Genomic DNA, 17,722 nt, shown 5'->3' with positions numbered 1-17,722 from the left:
CCTGCTCCGTTCTTTTCCAGCTGTGACGCTGGGCAAGTGGTTTAACCTCAGGTTCTCCAACCACGTGATAGACATGATCACCATCCCCACCTCACAGGGTCATTGGGACATTAAAGGCACCGCACGGACAGCCCTTCGCACCAGGCCCGGTTGGTGGGACGGCTCCCTGGGTGTTAGCTGCTCGTATAACGAAGAAAAAGACTCGCAGGACTGCTAGGCCAGTGGTCGGCAAACTCATTCGTCAACAGAGCCAAATATCAACAGCACAACGACTGAAATGTCTTTTGAGAGCCAAATTTTTTAAACTTAAACTTCTTCTGAGGCCACTTCTTCAAAATAGACTCGCCCAGGCCGTGGTATTTTGTGGAAGAGCCACACTCAAGAGGCCGAAGAGCCGCATGTGGCTCTCGAGCCGCAGTTTGCCGACCACTGTGCTAGGGCAAAGGTCTCCAAACATCAGGGCCGACTGCTGTTCCAAGAAGAATGGAGAAGTCTTGGAAAACAGCAGTAAGAACAACAACACATCTCCCTGACCAAGTCCTCCTTCAAGGAAGTTGGGGGAGACTTGCTGAGAACCCAGGAGTCCTGAACAAACCATGATTGAGATTTGGAAGTGAACATGGAAACGGTGAAAGGAAAGCGTGGATTTCCTTTGGGAACAGATGGGGAGGGCTTGGGCCTGTGGAGACCCTGGAGGGACAGATGGCAAAGATGGAGAGAATGTGGCGCCTGGTGGCAGCGGCGGTGGGGGGGGGGGGGGGGGGGGGGAGGGAGCGCGGGGAGTCAGGGGCCTGGCTGAGCTCCCTGTGGAAGGAATGCCACCCGCGGGGTGGTTGGAACAGCGGCCCAGGAACTGCAGCGCCCGACTTGCCAAGGCGGCTCCCGAAATTCCAGCCCTTCTCAGGGGAGCCTGGGCCGACGGCACCGGGGAGCCTGGGCTCCGAGGGAAGGCAGCAAATCGACGTTTCACAAGCCCTCCTGTGTGCGAGGCGGCGGTTGCCCTGCGAGGGTGCAACAGGGTGGGAACGATTCCCAGAGAACTGGGGAGGCTGGGGACAGGGCTCAGCTGTGGCCACTTTCCCCCCAGCTGCCCCTCCGAGAAGGCCAAGGGCCAAAGCGCGCTGGCCCGGAGGTCAAGCGGGAGGCGCTCTCGGCCCTTCTCGGCCTCCCGCACAGGCCTCAGTCTCCGCCTCCGGGCAGTGGGTCGGCGTCCCCGCACTGGGAAGAACCGCTCCCGTCGGCCCGCCGGAGCCGGCCCCTCCCCGGAGCCTCCCCCAGGGTGGGGACGCGTCTCGGTCTAGTTCCCACCCACCGCCCCCGGGGCCCGGACGGGAAGGCGCTGCCGGCCGGCGGGCGGGGAGTGAGCCCGGGGCGCACGGACTTGCGCGCGGAAGGTCCGCCCGGGGCGGCCGCGGAGTTCCCCGGCGGGGGCGGCAGGCCGGGCGGGGACGAGGTCCGAGGGGCCCCGGGAGCGGCCGCCGCGCCGGGAGGTTCGGCCGCGGGCGTGACATCACGGGGAGGGGCCAGCGCGGCGCCCCCGGCGGGGAGCGGAGCGCCGAGAGCGCAGCGCCGGAGCCGAGCGGCGGGGAGCGCACGCCGAGGCCCCATGGAGCGGTACAAAGGTAAGGGCGCGGGGCCCCCACCGCGCGCACCCACTTCCTTCCCGCCCCGCACCACGCGAGGAGGAGACCAGGGAGGGCGCGGGCGTCACCGCTGCACCCCACGTCCCGCCGGGACTCAGGTGAGAGCCGTCCGCCTCGCTGAGCCCTGCCCGGGACCACGGCTGCGCTGCGGGCGGGGCGGGCGGACTCCTAGGTGGCCGCTGTGGCCCGGGCCCTTTGATCCCCCCAAGGGGCGGAGGGCTGGGGTCGGCGTGGCGGAGCTTCTCACCTGTTGGAGGAGAGAGGGTGCGCTTTACGACTCGCCCCCAAGTCTCGGCCGCCCCAGAACGATGCTGGGGCCCGAGGAGGTCCGAATGAGGTCGGAACCGTCCGGGGCGGCTTCGGGGCCAAGGGGCGAGTTGTTGGATCTTCTTGCCCGGGCGCCCGCGGGCGTGGGAGGCTTCCTGGGGACCCCCGGAAAGCCTGCGCGCAGATGCACTTGGGAGGTGGGTGGGCGCGCAGCCCCACTCGCACCTTAGGCCGCCCCACCCGTCCCGCAGCTCGGGTAACCGCCTTCCTTCCAGCCCTTCTCCCCCTCACCCCGCCCCACCCCGTCCAAGCAGGGGAGGGGTGCAGGGTGCAGGGATTGGGGGCCGGATGGCGTGCCCGGCAGGTGGAGCGCGTGGAGGCGCCTCTGCCCGCGGGCTTAGCCCAGTGCGCAGCTGGGCACGTTTTGGGTTTGGCCCAGGCCGGGGATCTTGGCCAATTCCTGGTGGGCGGGCCGGCCGGGGAGGTGCCCGGTGCCCAGCTCGCACCCGTGTCCGGAGCCCCGGGCTGGAGTCTAGAAGCCTCGGATCGCAGACCTTTTGAAAAGCACTTGAAAGGGCTGCTCCTCAACGGGACGCAGCGGGCGCCTTCTGCCCCCCTTTCTTTTGGGAAAAGCCTCTTGCACTTTCTGTCTCTGCCAAACCTGACAGAGGAAATAACTGTTACTAAATTTATTTTCCCCTGGGAGAGAGCAAGAAAGGCGAATGCTCAGATTCCCAAGGAATCTCACTCCCAGTAGTTTCTGTTTTCAGACACTGACATTAAGGAAACGTTAGGGGCCGGCTTTAGTTCCCTAAGAGGCTAGCCCTGTCTTGTGGCTTTTGATGTTCCCATTGATTTTTTTCCTCATCTGAGTCACCTGAGTTACAGGTGAGGGCGAAAGACCTAAATGGTAGACAGGGCTTCACGTGTCAAGGCTTAAAGGTCTGTGCCAAGAGCAGGGGGGTCAGCTGCCGGTTGCAGGGCGAAATGAGTTGGCAAATTCTTTCTTTCTGTGAACTTCCCTGGAGCCTCTCCCAGGTTTCTAACCCGGTGGTGTGTGTGTGTGTGTGTGTGTGTGTGTGTGTGTGTGTGTGTGTGAAATTCTGCCGGGACCACGGCAGTTTTGGGCCCCAGTGACCAATGGCGCCCTCACGTAGTCCTCTCAGAACCCTGGAGGAAGCCCCAGTCCCTCTCCTTATAGAAGGGCAGCTTGCCGCTCCCTCCCCATTCCGCCTCCTCTGCCCTTTGGGAGGGACCCTCCCAGGGACCTGGGAAGTGTTAGCCCCTGGGGTACCCTCCAGCTCAGGGCCTGCCGTTCCTGAATGGCGTTAGGCCCAGGTTGCAAGCTACTCTCTCAAATCAGCTTATTCGTCCCTCTAAGTTAGGGTACATTCGGGGTCTTCTTTCCAAATGCCCAGTTATTACCAGAAGGTTGTTGTATTTCCAGCTTTGGACTTGGCCCTTGACCTGAGAAAGGCTTCATCCTTATCTTTTCCTCTTGAGAGCTTAACTCCCCCCCCCCCCCCCCGGAAGTTCGGGGCACTTTGCCAACGGAGGGAGACTTCGTTTCCAGTTCAGAGTGCTGATGTTTTGGGTAACACATATATCTGCCTCATCGCTTTGCAATAAATCAGACGCAGAGTGCTAAGTAGCTGCATTTGAGAATTATCTGAATTGCAGAGGCTAATCTAGCTCATCTTTTGGTGTTTGATTTCGAGAAAAACCTCCACTTCAAGTCTCCCAGGTGAATGCTACCAATGTGTTTACTGTACCTGTCAGCTGAGGAATGTGGGGGTTCCCCCGTCCTGGTAAAATTCCCCGTTCTCGTGAGAAGTAGATGAGCTGTGCTTTGAACACTCACTGAATTACAATGTTGGTCTGGGCAAAAGAAAGCATGTTGGGCCCAATCTTCAACTAATCAGCACAGCTCCGACTGGAATCTTCCTGTCCTGCCTCTCAGAGATTGAGGCCCCTCCTTTTAAAGGTGAGCTTGGGCAATTATGGAATGACTAGGTCTAGTGGCTTACCAACAAAATTCAAAAGAAAAAGCAAGATCAACTAGGGCTCTCAGACATATGTTAAAGAATTCTTACTGGTGATATTTGTAAAATTTGCTACTGAAACGCCTCATTCTCTGTGTCTAAATTCCCAACTTGGAGCTCTCCCCTTTCCCAAGTAAGTAGAATGCCTCATCACTGTCTCCAGATTCTCAAAATGTTTTCTCTTAATTTGTACATCTTACCAAGCAGTTGATGTAGGAGAAATTATCTTCCATGTTCCCCAGCCTGCACGTTACATATTCACCACTAGCCTGTTATTGGTAGGCGCTGGCTTGATTTCCCATGGTTCTGTAGCATCTGAAGAGATGACTGGAGCTAAAGGATGGTGGGGATATCACCCTGTGTCTACTGCAGAAATATGTCCAGCCATTGTCCCCACTCTTTTGAAGCCGTTCTGCTAGGCAGCCGTGGCTTCTCCAGCAAAAGCAGGGATGGGAGTGTCTTCCCAGGGAGATGGAGCTTTCATGAGAGTCGTCATTATGACTTTGTGATGGTAGAGTTGCTGCCTCTTGTTTGTGAATCTCTTCGGCGTTGTGTAAGTTCTACCGGGTGCCTTGAGAAGATTCCTTTCCTTGAATGTTTACATATTTGCGACTCTCCTAAGGGCATCCTTGCATGGCTGCGTGAGCCCATTGGCTGAACTCGCCATGTGGTCAAGGATTCTGGTTCCTGCTGCTCTTCCAGCTGGTGCGTGTGTCCGGGGCCAAAAGTGACTGACCTACTGTGGATTGCACCGGGAACGTCCGCGCCAAAGCTCTCTGAGGTTGCATCACTCTTGGATCCGAACACGCAGGGTTGAGAGAGTCCCTTGAATTTGCATCCCCCGTGTTTCTGTTTCTGAGTTGAGTAGCCTGGCTCCCAGGAGAGGGCACGCAGCCTCAGGGTGCTGCAAGGGAGTGGTGAGCGGAGAAGTGGCAAGCCAGTGGTTATACTTGAGAGCTTATCTGGGATGGTATCTGTGGTCAGGAAGGCCTGACAAAGAAAAACGGGTGAAAAGATAATAGGCTGGTTGCTAATATTCACGTTCCCTGCAGGGGACTTGTGTGTTCGGTGGTGTCTCGACACTTAGGAGCCCAGTTTTCCCCTGTTGAAGTTCTAGAGGTTCTTAAACTTAGCCACACTCAGGACTCCTCAGGGATGCTTAAACAACATGGATGTAGACATTCCGAGTTCATTGGTCTTAGGGTGTGCGGCTTAGGCATTCTAGTTTGTAAAAGTCCCCAGGTGATTCTAATGTGTAGCCATAGTTGAGAACCATTGGGAAAAAAGATAAGTAATTACATACACACCTTCCTCACCTGGAAAATTAAAAGCAAGTGGGGAGTGACATGAACCCCCCTCCCCCCGCAACCGCATGCTCACATGCTGTGTGCTTCAACCAAAGCTTGTGATCCCCGCAGAAATCGAATGTTATGCACCTTGAGCTGTTATCGGCTTTACAAGACTGTGGGAACCCTGCTTTAAAACAGTCTCCAATGCGATGCTTCAGAATCCTAGGCTCAGGGCTCGCTCATGATTGCACTTGACCTTGAGCCTTTCTGACTTTGAAGCTCTGTGTGTGGGAGCCCTTGATGCTTTGGCAGTGAAATAGTCTGAGGCAGAAATACGGAGGGGTCACCTTTGGTGCCGCCTGGCCAGGCAGGGCGGGGGCGTTCTTCGGGCCCTTCCCCTCTTCTGAAGGGGTAGGAGCTCTGGGAACTGGGCTGGCTCCCAGCACAAAGGGCCAGGAGGGGCCAATGAGCTTCAAAGCTGAGGAAGCCGTGCCAGCTTTCTTCCCAGCCCCTTTCATGATGGGAAATGTGTCTCTAAAGACTTCTGTCATTCAGAGAAGGGAGACTCCCCCCACACCAAGGAGGAGGGCGCGTCTGCCCGGAGCCCGGACGGAGACATGGGGGGAGCAGTCACGGTGCAACGAAGGAAACAGTGGCTTCGGAACCAGGAGACCTCCATGCTCTGTTTCCTTGGGCCAACCACTGAGCTCTCCTGGCCTCAGTTTCCCCATCTAGAAACCAGCCTCAGTGTTTGTCTACTTGCTTTCCTGAGCACTGGTCAGCGCTGGGTGCTCTGTGGTCACTGCGGACGCCTGGCAGGGAGGAGGCGGTCTTGAGCCGGGGAGGGAAGCGAGGGAGGGAATGTGGGTAGCCCAACAAAGGTCAGTTTAGAATTGTGATTCTTATAAATAAAACCAGTTTCCTGTTGAGAGCAGAGAGCAGCAGACGTAGGGGGAGAGCGAGTGCCACCGGCCATGTTAGGAAGTTGTTTCTCAAGGACTTTTGTAGGAACATATCTCCAAAGAGCCACCCTCTGGAACGCTCCCATTTGAGAGACAGATCAACTGGGGCCTAAGGAGATTGAGAACTCAGAAAGTCAGAAGGAGGATAGAAGAATTCTGAAAATGGAGTTTCTTTAAAGGGTAGAATTCCAGTTAACAGCGGGGTTTCTTTAGAAAGAAGGGCTCAGAGCCATTTCAGACTCATGTCTTAGCGCCTCAGTCTTCAGAACTGAGCCCTCATGCCTCCTCTTCCAGGAAGCCCTCTGAGTTTCTCTGTCTTCACCCACTACGTTAGGTATAGCTTCCTCAGTGCCTGTCACACTGTAGGTACTTAACAGGTATTTGCTGAATTGATGTCGTGTTGTCATATATATAAGCTTCCCCTGTTAGATTGAGCTCCTTCAAGATGGGGTCTTGTCTTTCTCCTCCAAGGGTCCTTCCCCCCAGCCCCTGGGACACGATTGGGGAATGAATGAATGAATGAATGAATGAATTGCAGGGAGTGGCACTACGTATCCTCCCAAGCTCTGGCCCTCGAGAGCAGACCTGGGTCGCAAAGGGAAATGAAGCCCAGTCTCAAAGCCACCTTCCCGAAGCGGAGACGCAAGCTTGCAGTGGCCGCCTGAGCTTTCCCGACTTGAGCCTTCTTTCTGTCTGTTCCAGCACAGGGGTGTTGCTGTCTGGTGGTACAGAGAAGGATCCTGCAGGTTTCTGCTTGTGAGTATGAGCCTGCCTGTGCCCTCTGCAGCAGCTCATCGGGCCTCCAGGGCTCCCGAGGGCACAGACCTGGCTGTGCCCACGCTCTGGATGGAAGGCTGAGGGGTCTCATGGAGCCAGGCGCCGGCCTGGGCACTCCGGGGCTCGGGGGGCTAATCTAGCCTTTGCCACTAACGCGCTGTGCGACCTTGGGCAAGTCAATTAATCTCTCCGGGCTCGGTTTCCTCATCTGTGCCCATGAGGATAATGACGACTAACCTGCTGCACTGGCTGCTTGGTGGAATACCTCGTCAGAGCTACTGGTATTGCTGGTGAGGAAAGACCATGTTCTGTTAACTCAGGCAGGCAGATGCTCTGAAACATCTGTGACATGGTTCTGACCCCATCAGTTTCTGCCTTCTTGGGGGGAAGGAGGGGGGTCCTCACAGTTAATTTGGGCACCAGCTGTGGCCATCACGTGCTTTTCGAAGCTACCGGGAGCTCTGAGTTGAGGATGCTCCGCCTGTTCTCAGGAAGCCTCGCTCCTCAGAGAGAGAGAGAGAGAGAGAGAATCCATATATTACCCTCGGGGCTTCCCGCGGATGTCAGTGGAAAAGGAGATGGGTGAGGAAGTGCTCGCTCCTAAGCCTTCTGCATGGAGCCACATCCTGGCCCTGCCCAACTTTTCTTTGATGTCGCAGGAAGTTTATATAGGAGAGACCCTGACATTCTCACAAGAACTTCAAGCTCTTTACTAATTTTGTATCCCTTGGCTCTCACCTTCTCCCGAATGAGTCTCAAAACAAATGGACCAGAAACCCCATTGAGAGGGAAGAGTAGGAGGGACGTATAGAAAACGTAGGAGCCGGCATTGCCCTGCATACACGGCATCAGGCAGGTGATGAGCCCAGGGTGTCAGACATTAGGGAGGAGTGGGGAGTGGCACCAACACCAGCAGAGGCTCTGCTGTTTCTAAACAGACCCCCTAGTTCTCCCCTCACTTCCGTGAGCCCCTCCCAGGGGCTTCAGAGACGGCTGCCGGCCTGGTGGGGTGGGGTGAGCTCTCCACCGGCAGCTCGCAGATCAGCCCGGGGACTAAACCGAGAAAGGAGCCTCAGCTGTCGGTCCGCTCAGCCAGAGCCACCTGCTGCTGGCCAGGAGGCTTCTTAGAGGCAGCTTGTCCAGGGAGGGTGGCCGGGCCGTCGCGGTTTGCCCGGGACTTGCCTGGTTTTCCCACTGACAGTCCAGCATCCCCGGAACCCCCTTAGTCCCAGGCAGACAGAGATGGACGGCCGCCTCTTCCCAGGCCTCCGCTTTATGAAAAGGCCCCAGATCAAGACTTTGTTTTCTCCATCGCCGCGATGACCTGGAGCCAGTCAGCTGGTCTCTTTGACACGAAAGCAAAAGTCCAAGACGTAGAGACTAACAGTGCGTAACTAACCACGGGTGATACACACCAGGACCGTGGTCGGCAAACTGCGGCTCGCGAGCCACATGCGGCTCTTTGGCCCCTTGAGTGTGGCTCTTCCACAACATACCACGGCCTGGGCGAGTCTATTTTGAAGAAGTGGCGTTAGAAGAAGTTTAAGTTTAAAAAATTTGGCTCTCAAAGGAAATGTCAATCGTTGTCCTGTTGATATTTGGCTCTGTTGACTAATGAGTTTGCCGACCACTGCACCAGGATGTTAAGTGAGAACAGCCAGACTCAAAAGCCTGCACACTGCACGATGCCACGTATGCAGCTTTTTGGGAAAAGCCAAAATGTAGGGAAAGAACACAGGCCCGTCGTTGCTGAGGCTGAGGGTGGGGGAAGGGGCCGACCACAAAGGGGCACGAGGGGGACCTGTGGAATGACAGAAACCTGTAGTTTTCGAATCTCTAAGGCGGTGGCGGTCACAGAGCCCTGGGTCTTAGGAAAACTCAGAACCGTGCAAATTATACCCCCAGAAATCTGGGTTTCAAACAGACCCTAGTAGCTGGTGATGCTGGGGTAGAAGGCGAGGACTCCATGCAGCACCTGCTGGCCATCGCAGCTGTCACCGGAACCTGAGGCCTCGGTGTGCTCATGCCGGCAGCGATCTGGGGGTGCAGCAGAGAGGGGGAGGCGTTTTGGTACAAAGCAAACGTACTGACTGCTCGATGGCATCTTCCGTGCGGGGCACTTGTCCGTTAGGCACACACGGTGTGAAGGTGGAGGCTCTCGGTCCACTTAGAGAAATGGACGGTTCGCTTACAACCCAGGCAGCCGCGAGCCAGGAGAGCCGTGCACAGGGCGGCCTTAGCTCCAGCTCCCGCCCCGGGCACGCTGCTTCTGCACCCACAGGACTCACACGTATTGACTGTGGCAGCCTTTCTGATCATCTCCCCCCCCCACCCCCTACCCAGCAATAAATTATTGAATTGAAATTGAGAACCCACCTCTGCACCTTGATGCTGCCTGGCTGACTTTTTGTGTCTGGCAGTCTGACTCAGCTAGCTAGGATTGGTTTTGAGAGGGAAGAACCCACGATTTTGCAAAATAATGCGCACCTCGGACCACGTGGCATAAGGCATCAGCCCTCCTGTTGCCAGGCAGAGTCACCAGCCATGCTGCGCCTGTCCAGGGGATGGGCCGTGGGGTCCAAGGACAGTGAAGGGGGGTCCTAGTGGAATCTGAAGATCTTGGTGGTTTCCGTTTTAAAAAGGAAAAACCCCCACCCCCAGGTGGAATTGGCTTTTTAGGTGAACTGGGTGAACTATGACCCAGAGAGCTGGGTCTTCCTCAAGTGCAGCTTGTTAGAAGGCTGTAGACCAGTGATGGGCAACCTTTTGAGCTTGGTGTGTCAAACTTCGCCAAAAAACTGAGCATAACTCGGGTAGTGTGTCACTTTGAGGAAAAAACATTATTTTGCAAATGTTTCATCCTCGGTATGCGGCCGCCTCAATGGCCGCGTGTCATCAGAAATGGCTACGCGTGTCAGTGGTGACACGCGTGTCATAGGTTCGCCATCACTGCTGTAGACCTTCAATCGCTTTCAGCCACGAATTGCACAGAATTTCACACGTGCAACTCTTCACTGCAAACAAGCCACTCGCCGTCACTCATAAAGGCAGGTCCGTTCCACCTCTTCTTGGGGATCCAGGAAGATGTGCAGAGTAGTAGCCCTTAGTTCTAAATGGTCTCAACTTTGTGGGGGAACATGGAGGTGTGAGGGGAGGCAAGAAGTATTCGTTGTGCCTATTTGAAGTGGAACTTCCCTGGTGCACAGTCAGGCCTGGCTTGTGGATGGGATGGTCCACCTTGACAGGGCCATCCCGAGGGCGCACTCCTCATTGGAGGGCAAGGCTGGGAGGGCGGCGGAGGAGACACTGGGAGTGCTTGGGCGGGGACATTCCAGACACGTCCATTTCCTACCTGGGCAGCAGACCGCCGCCACCATCTCCCAGGACCACCCTGGCACGTTGGCCTCTTCTTGGGCCTGGGGACTGTCCCCGCCTTCCTGTGAGACCAGCAAGTGGACTCCGGCCATTTCCTTCCATCCTCCACCCCCGTCCTCGCTCCCCCAGTTTTCACACAACAGGATGGATTCATGCGAACGAGAGGCAAGTCCGCAGATGGGGGCAGAAGACGAGATGGTGTTGAATGAGCTTATTGTTGGAGATCTCACTGACTTCTTTTATTGACCACCCGCCGCCCTGGAACATATTGAGCTGATTCACTGAGATTCCAAGAGGGGCCTTTTGGAAGGAGCTCTGCCTGGGTGCCCGGCACCCCTGACGTCGGGGCTGGGACCTAACGGGTGGCGAGTTTGAGTCGGGGCGCCCCATCTCCATTTTTATAGGGGCGATGTTCTCAGTTACAATCCCAGACTCCTTACGAGCTAGAGATGGTCCCCACCCTCTTGCCCTTGGCAGTCAGGCCTTTTGTAGAATTCCCTTCTAGCACATTCTTTGAATAAATAAAGATGGACACCCCATTTGGTGCCCCAGTTCACAGAGGGCCCCGTGGCTTCTGTGAGGCACGAATAGAAGGAGATAGAGGGGAGACATGGCAGATCTTGGGCAGAAGCAGCAGGTGTCAGCCTCACACCTAGGGGTTGAGTGTGATGTGGTGTGGCCGGCCCGCGACAGGCACGGAGGAGTTGGGGACATACATGTATTTAGCGTGTTTAGGGGTGGGCTCCCTGCGGCCGGCGGTGCTGCAGGCGTGGCTGAGGATCATGGTGTGTGTGATGGGCAAGTGGGGTGTCTGGATGGCCGCCACCCAGTGGCTGTGGGACAGCTCAGGTGACAGGCCCTGGGCATGTCCTGAGAGTCTGCAGGCGCTGGAGCTGGGAGAGGCTCGTGCCGCTGCAGAAGGCGGAAGCCTGTCTCTGGCTCAAGTCAGTCACGTCCCAGATGCCCGGGAAGTGAGCCTGTGGGAAAGCAGGTCGGTGCATGACAAGCGCTCACCCAGTGGGCGTGCACTAGGGCGCACACAGGCTCCCCGGGCAGTTTCTCTCTCCTCCTCCTCCTGCCCCCCACCTTTTGCTTTCTCCTGATCTCTCTCTCTCTCTCTCTCTCTCTCTCTCTCTCTCTTTTTCTGGCAATTCCGGTCAGGTCTCCTGGGTCTTGAATCTAGGAAAGGGCGCCCTGAGGACCTGAGGCCAGAAAGAGAAAGCCTCCCCGTGACCCCAAGTCCCCGGTGGCCCCAGGCTCTCACTTCTAGGAGCCGAGGCTGGAGTCCCGGGCTCCCCCAGGAGGAGCCGATGACCTCAGAGTCCGGGTGGGGAAACGGGGTTTGCGCTCAGCCAGACAAGGAGCTTCGCCTTCCCTCTGGAGGAGGAGGCCTGAGTGACACTGTTTGGCGTGGGCCTGCTGCTTCGTCAGCCCCGAGCAAGTGTCGCTGCACCTGGCTGGGTGACCAGAAGGCCACCTGCCCCAGCCCGCGTGGCCCGAGCCACTTGCTCACCCTGGGACCTGGCCAGCCATCCTCACCGGCCTAGAGCAGCCTCGTGTCACAGTGACTAGGATTCCCAGGAAGGAGTTCTTCTCCTCTCTCTGATAGGGGGGGCACAGATCTTTGGGGGTCTGGCTTCCTCCCCTCTTTGCATCCTTGCAGTCCTCAGCCCTGTGCCCAGGAACCTGAGGTGTGGAAGCAGCGGTCTGGGCCCTGCGTGGGGCGCCTCTCCCGGCCGGCCCGGGCCCCGATCCCTGGAAACGCGCCTCCGAGGGGCCTGGCGCCCGCACAGGGGGAGCATGAGAACGAGCCCCAGTTTGGACCGAAGTTCCAAGCACGAAGGCTCCGCGTTGACTAAAATAATTTTTTCCCATTGACCTCCTGGCCTTGCAGTGGGCCAGCGTCCATCCCCCGCCCCTCTGATGTGGGCCGGGTGCGGGGAGCTGTAAACAGTTCGGGCTGCGAGCAGATCCGCTCCCTGAGTTATGGGATCCAGGTGTCGCGCCCCACGCCATGCGCTGCTCCCCCCAGAGTGGGAACCGCTCTGTTCTCAGGGAGAAGCCAGGCTGTTGCTGTTGAGATCAAATCCTTCTGAAGCGTGACTCCCTCCCACGCCCTCACCCCCCAGGTCTCCGCTCAGGACTGAGGGAGATCAGAGTTCCAATTCATTAGTGAATTCTCAGTGTGTGTGTGTGTGTATGTGGGGGGCGGGCTGCTTCTGACCCCCGAGGTCAGGGCCCCGGGCTCTCACGTGTGCAGGATGGTGATGTTCATGCTAAGGGCAGCCCAGCAGCCCGCATTTTCCCTGTGAATGTGGGACCCATTGCTCAGGGCAGGAGGGTGGGCTCGGTCCGTGCCAGCCTCGTTTCTCCAGGACAGCCGGGCTCCTGACTCGGGCCTGGCAGCCACGAGCCGCTTGTCCTCGGCCGGAGGCCTCTAGGACATCGCCCCAAATTGGTCACTGGGATTGCGTTGGGAAATGCCTTCAGTAGTTTGGAGAGATGTGGGGGGCATAGATTTTTGGGCATCTGGCTTCCTCTCCTCTTTGCGTCCTTGCAGCCCTACACATACCTAGCCCATGGGGCCACGGTGAAGGGCGAGGAAGCTAACAAATAAATGCATTCACTTCACAGATACTGGGCATGACTGGGAAGTGTGTGTGTGTGTGTGTGTGTGTGTGTGTGCGCGCGCGCGCGCGCGTGTGTGTGTGTGTGTGTGTGTGTGTGTGTGTTGGAGGAGAGAAGGTGTTGGCCCGTTTTCTTAAAATATTCCAAAGCTCTTTACCTAGTGCCCTTAAAGGATAAAATTGTGCTACAACAAGATTTATTTTTCTGCCCCGGGAGGCTGAGGCCGCTTGGAGGAAGTGAAAGTGCCCAGGCCCTGTGATTGTTAGGGAGTGACTTCCAGATTCCTAGCTTATCGCTTGCGTCTCTCTCTGCCATGACACCTTGACCCCCTGAAGTCCAACTCCTCACTGCATCTTGCACAGCCCTCCCTCCTCCCCCCCCACCCCCCATGTTGCCTTCCTCCTTGGCTGCTTTGTGTCTGTGCGTATAGATTTCTTCTCGGGCCAGAAAATACACTGAGTGGCCAGATTATTATGATCTCTGAACGCATAATAATCTGGCCACTCAGTGTATATCCTATATAATAAAAGGCTAATATGCAAATTGTCCCCTCAACCAGGAGTTCGACCAGCAGGCAGGCCGGCCAACTGCCCATGTTCCCTCCCCCTGGCCAGACCCCACCCATGCATGAATTCATGCACCAGGCCTCTAAAATACACACACACACACACACACACACACACACACACTCACTGAGTGGCCAGATTATTATGCGTTCAGAGATTATAATAATCTTGCCACTCAGAGTGTATAAGGGCAAACACCTAGCTTGGAGCCAATTATTTTCTACAAATGGCTTTCCTTCCCTTTAAGAAAATGCCCATATGGAGTGTGAACATGGGTTAGATTAGGAGGAAACAGCTGCCTGGCGGAGCTCCTGGTGGGGTCTTGGGTAAGATTCCGCTGAGTCACTGATGCCTGTACTGGGTACATTTCCGGCACAGGCACACGGGGCAGTTGGGAAGTTTTGTGGCTGAGAACGTCCATCAAGGCGAGCGCAGGCCCAGCCTCCAGCCCAGGCCTGGAAGGGAAGTCTTCAATTCCTTGAGGACAATGCAGACCTGTCCAAGGATGTCTCTCATTCACCTTGGTAGCTCAACTTGGATGCTCACGAACCCTTTCTTTTCTAGAATAGTCTGTCTATGGGCTTCTCTAAGACTTCGACTCCTTGCTACTGTAGCTAAGGGGAGCCCAGACCTCTGAAGGCTCCTGAGCGAGGCCCTCTTCCTTGAATGTCAGTGGTGTCGAGGCCAACTCGCCAGTGGCCGTGGGCAGAGCAAGGAACCATGCTGCCCCCTGTACTGGAGAAAATGCGAGCTCCTTCTGCACACGGCCCGGGCCTAGTTGTCCAGTGTCTGTGGCCACCCCTCACTTCCATCTGTGCCCCGGCCATATTGGGTTCCTTGTGGACTTTTGCATGTACTGCTCCATTGGTCTAGAACCGTGGTCGGCAAACTGCGGCTCGCGAGCCACATGCGGCTCTTTGGCCCCTTGAGTGTGGCTCTTCCACAAAATACCACGGCCTGGGCGAGTCTATTTTGAAGAAGTGGCGTTAGAAGAAGTTTAAGTTTAAAAAATTTGGCTCTCAAAAGAAATTTCAATCGTTGTCCTGTTGATATTTGGCTCTGTTGGCTAATGAGTTTGCCGACCACTGGTCTAGAATGTTCTCCCCTCAGGGCTGCCTGCCAAGCGTATTTGCCAAGTCTCACTCAGCCTTGACTTGGCCCCCTGAACTTTTAACCCTTCACTGCACCTGGCACAGCCCTCCATGGTCACGATCATTGTGTCCATGTTATCGTTGATGGAAAGTCTATGTTCCCAGGAGGCTGTGAGCTCCTTAAGGGTCAAAAGCCATCATTCTTCTTTGCGCCCACAGCACCGGACTCCGTGGACTCGCGGGACGGAGAAATGGTTGCTGTCCGCAGGTTCTCTTAGTGTTTGATGACAGCAAAGTTAAGGGCTTCTGTCCACCAGTGGACACCCTGACCAAGTTACTCGACGGCTGTCAGAAAGGAGAGAGAGGTGTGCAATGTCTAAAACCTTCAAGGGTCAACACTGAGAATATCCAGGGAACCAGCCAGAAAAAGACAGACATCTCGATAGAAAAGAAGATGAATACAGGATAGGAGTGGGAGAGGACCTTTCTAACATGTACCTTTTCGTTTGTAAGTGTGTCTGCTTCACGCGTCCTGCTCTGTGAATTTTTAATGGCTATACGGTAAATGCTGTTGTCAGTGGCCTGTTCTTGCCTTTCAGTCGGCACTGTGTCTTAAAGAGCCATCTATGTGATGGGCTGGCATGTGATCCATTGCTTCTTACTGGTGCCTAATTCGCCAGGATGTGCCTCTGCCACCACAGTTCTCCGGGTCACTCCCCCAGGTGACACTGGACTGCCCCCTTCTCCCTCCTCCCCCCCCCTCCGCTCTCCACCAGCAGACAGTGCTGCAAGGGTTATGCTCGACCCCACCCCATGCGGACCCATGCGGACACTTGGGCAGCCTCTCGCAGCCCACTGGCCGGTGGCTTTGGCTGGCTTGCCTCTGATGACTGAAGGAGCCCAGGCTTCTGCAGGTGCTCCTTAGCTGCTGACCCGGAAGCTGCTTCTATCTGGAGGCGGGTGTCAGGCTCCCCGCTGAGTCTGTCTTGTTGCTCACACCTGGTAGTGACCCTGTTCGCAGGCGCAGCAGCAGCGGCCCTCTCCTGGATGTTTTCTGTGCACCATCTCGTTTGATCCTGAGAGATCCGGAGAGGTGGTGGTGGGAACTCGCACCGCCCACCAGGTCCCTGCGGCCTCCCCGGGGGAGCGGAGTACTCTCCTTGGGAGGGTTCTGGTAGGAAAAGCATCTTGGGATCTCTCAGTGACATTCTTGGCATGGCTTCCTTGGAGAAGACCCCTGGAATGCAGGGCCGTGCTCCCCTGAGCTTGTCCGCGCTCCGAATGTTACTGAAAGGGTTCCCAAAGCTGTCCGAACAGCCCCGTTCAGTTTCTCCCAGGCCAGCAGAATCAGGACCGGGCATGGGCGAGGGGAGGCAGGAATCAGCCATCAATATTGTTCTCCTTATTCTGTGAATGGAGAAAATTGAGGCGAGAGGCAGCCCAAGCGAAGGCTCACAGCCAATCCAGCAGGATTCACAACCAGCTTCATAGGGCTCTGGAGCTCATTCTGCTGCCTGGTCTAGCCTGATTGAGTGAGACCTGATCTCCACCCTCAGATGGCTTCACATTCGACCTGCAGCCACATTTGAATCGGAGGTTAAGGAGGATGGTGAGTCCATTGGCTGCAGTCCTGCCATCTTGGTGCATCCCATTGGGATGGGTGGAGGATTCCCCAACATTGCTAACAGCGGAGGCTCAGCTGTCTCTGAGGAGAGCCTTGGCCGGATGACATACCCTTCTCTGTGTGCCTGGGCTCCGGGTGTCCCTGCTCCCCGTTTTGTCCCCACCTGGCCCAGTCAGGCCTTTGCTCATGTTGTTGTTTATGACCGGCAACATGTTCCCACCCCTTCGCCCTTCCCAGTCACACCCACCTTCATCCACTGCCCCCTCTTCCGGGAGGCCAGCTTTCATTGATCACACGAGGCCCTCACTGCTCATACCTCATGTCCCAGTCAGCCCACCTGTATCTGTTCCTTGTATCCATTCTTGTCCCCATGGTTAGCTTATGGCCCCCAAAATGCACAGCAGAGTGTTGGGTACCCAGGTGGGCATTTGCTTCGTTCCTGGTAATTCCCAGGAGTTTCTGTCCCGTTTCCCATCTGCCTCTTTCAGCCAGACCTCGAGCCTTCCCAAGGTCCTGCTGAGTGTGGACCTGGGGCTGCTGTGCGCACGGGGCATTCGGGAGGCAGGCACGGATGGCCCCTGGCGCTGTGGGCCTGGTTCCCGTGACGTGGGCCCTCTCCCAGTGGGCCTGGCGGTGGGTGTCTAACCGGCGTGCCTGCAGAAGGCCTTGTTTGCGGGCGGGCACCCATGATGCTTTGTGGGCCGTGTGATTAGTGAGATGATCAAAGACTGGCTTGGCAGCGGGAAGGTGAACATGTCCCCCGTGCCTCACAATTTGGAATAGATAAGTGAGGATGTTCTCACTTGGAAAATAAATCTCACCGCAGGCAGATTCAGCCACACGCCATTTGAGCCCAACAGCTGTCTCTCATTTGTTGGCAAATGTTCCCGGTGATGAATGTCCCCCGTCCACGCTCACAGCCGTCCCTAAATGGAGGCTTTGGACAAGTGTGGGGGGAACAATGGCTCTTCTCAGAGAGCTCTCAGCGGACGCCCCCGGTGGAGTTGGCTCATCGCTTGGAGCTGGGTCAAGACCAGGGACAAGGTGCCATTGATTCGGCAAGGAAGGCCCCGCACAGCCGCGGAGACAGGCTGAAGGTAGCCAGAAGCGGAGAAAAGGATGGGCTTCTGGGGAAGGCCCCGAATAACCGAGTGAACGGTTCCGCCTCTCAGTGCTGTCTTCTGGAAGCCGACGCACGGGACGATGGCCCCTCCTCTTGGCATATTTGCAAAACCCTCTGCCGTCATCCTGGGGTTACTGGGTTTTGGAGGGCCTGGTCCTCCTGGGGCAGAGCGGGATGCCACATCCAGTGTTGTTGAATGGATGGAACTGTTGAGCCTAAGAGAGATGAAGGCTAGACACCTAGGACCTGAACTTGGCCCTGACCTCCTGGCCTGAATCTGTCTGCTTCATCCTTCCTCATGGCAGGGGGGTAGAGGGGGTGGGCTTCTGTCCTCA

General features: G+C 56.5%; 1 protein-coding gene across 9 annotated transcripts in view; it reads left to right on the top strand.

Annotated features, from left to right (window-relative positions):
- Positions 1-1,348: 1,348 nt before the first annotated feature.
- Positions 1,349-17,722, top strand: part of AFAP1L2 (actin filament associated protein 1 like 2) — an 86,284-nt gene continuing 69,910 nt past the window's right edge. For 3 of the 9 annotated variants that reach the window (XM_079794152.1, XM_079794155.1, XM_079794160.1), the window contains exons 1-2: positions 1,350-1,622; positions 6,906-6,959. In XM_079794152.1, the coding sequence (XP_079650278.1) occupies positions 1,607-1,622; positions 6,906-6,959 (70 nt within the window). In that variant the 5' untranslated portion in view covers positions 1,350-1,606. Of the gene's footprint in view, positions 1,623-6,905; positions 6,960-17,722 lie in introns of all 9 variants that reach the window. The other 6 variants (XM_079794154.1, XM_079794156.1, XM_079794158.1 and 3 more) reach the window with 4 other exon arrangements.

This window comes from Cnephaeus nilssonii (assembly GCF_951640355.1).
Source record: "Cnephaeus nilssonii genome assembly, chromosome: 16".
Taxonomy (NCBI): Eukaryota; Metazoa; Chordata; class Mammalia; order Chiroptera; family Vespertilionidae; genus Cnephaeus; species Cnephaeus nilssonii.
Note: the sequence above shows the minus strand (reverse complement) of the source record. Positions and strands in the feature narration are given on the sequence as shown.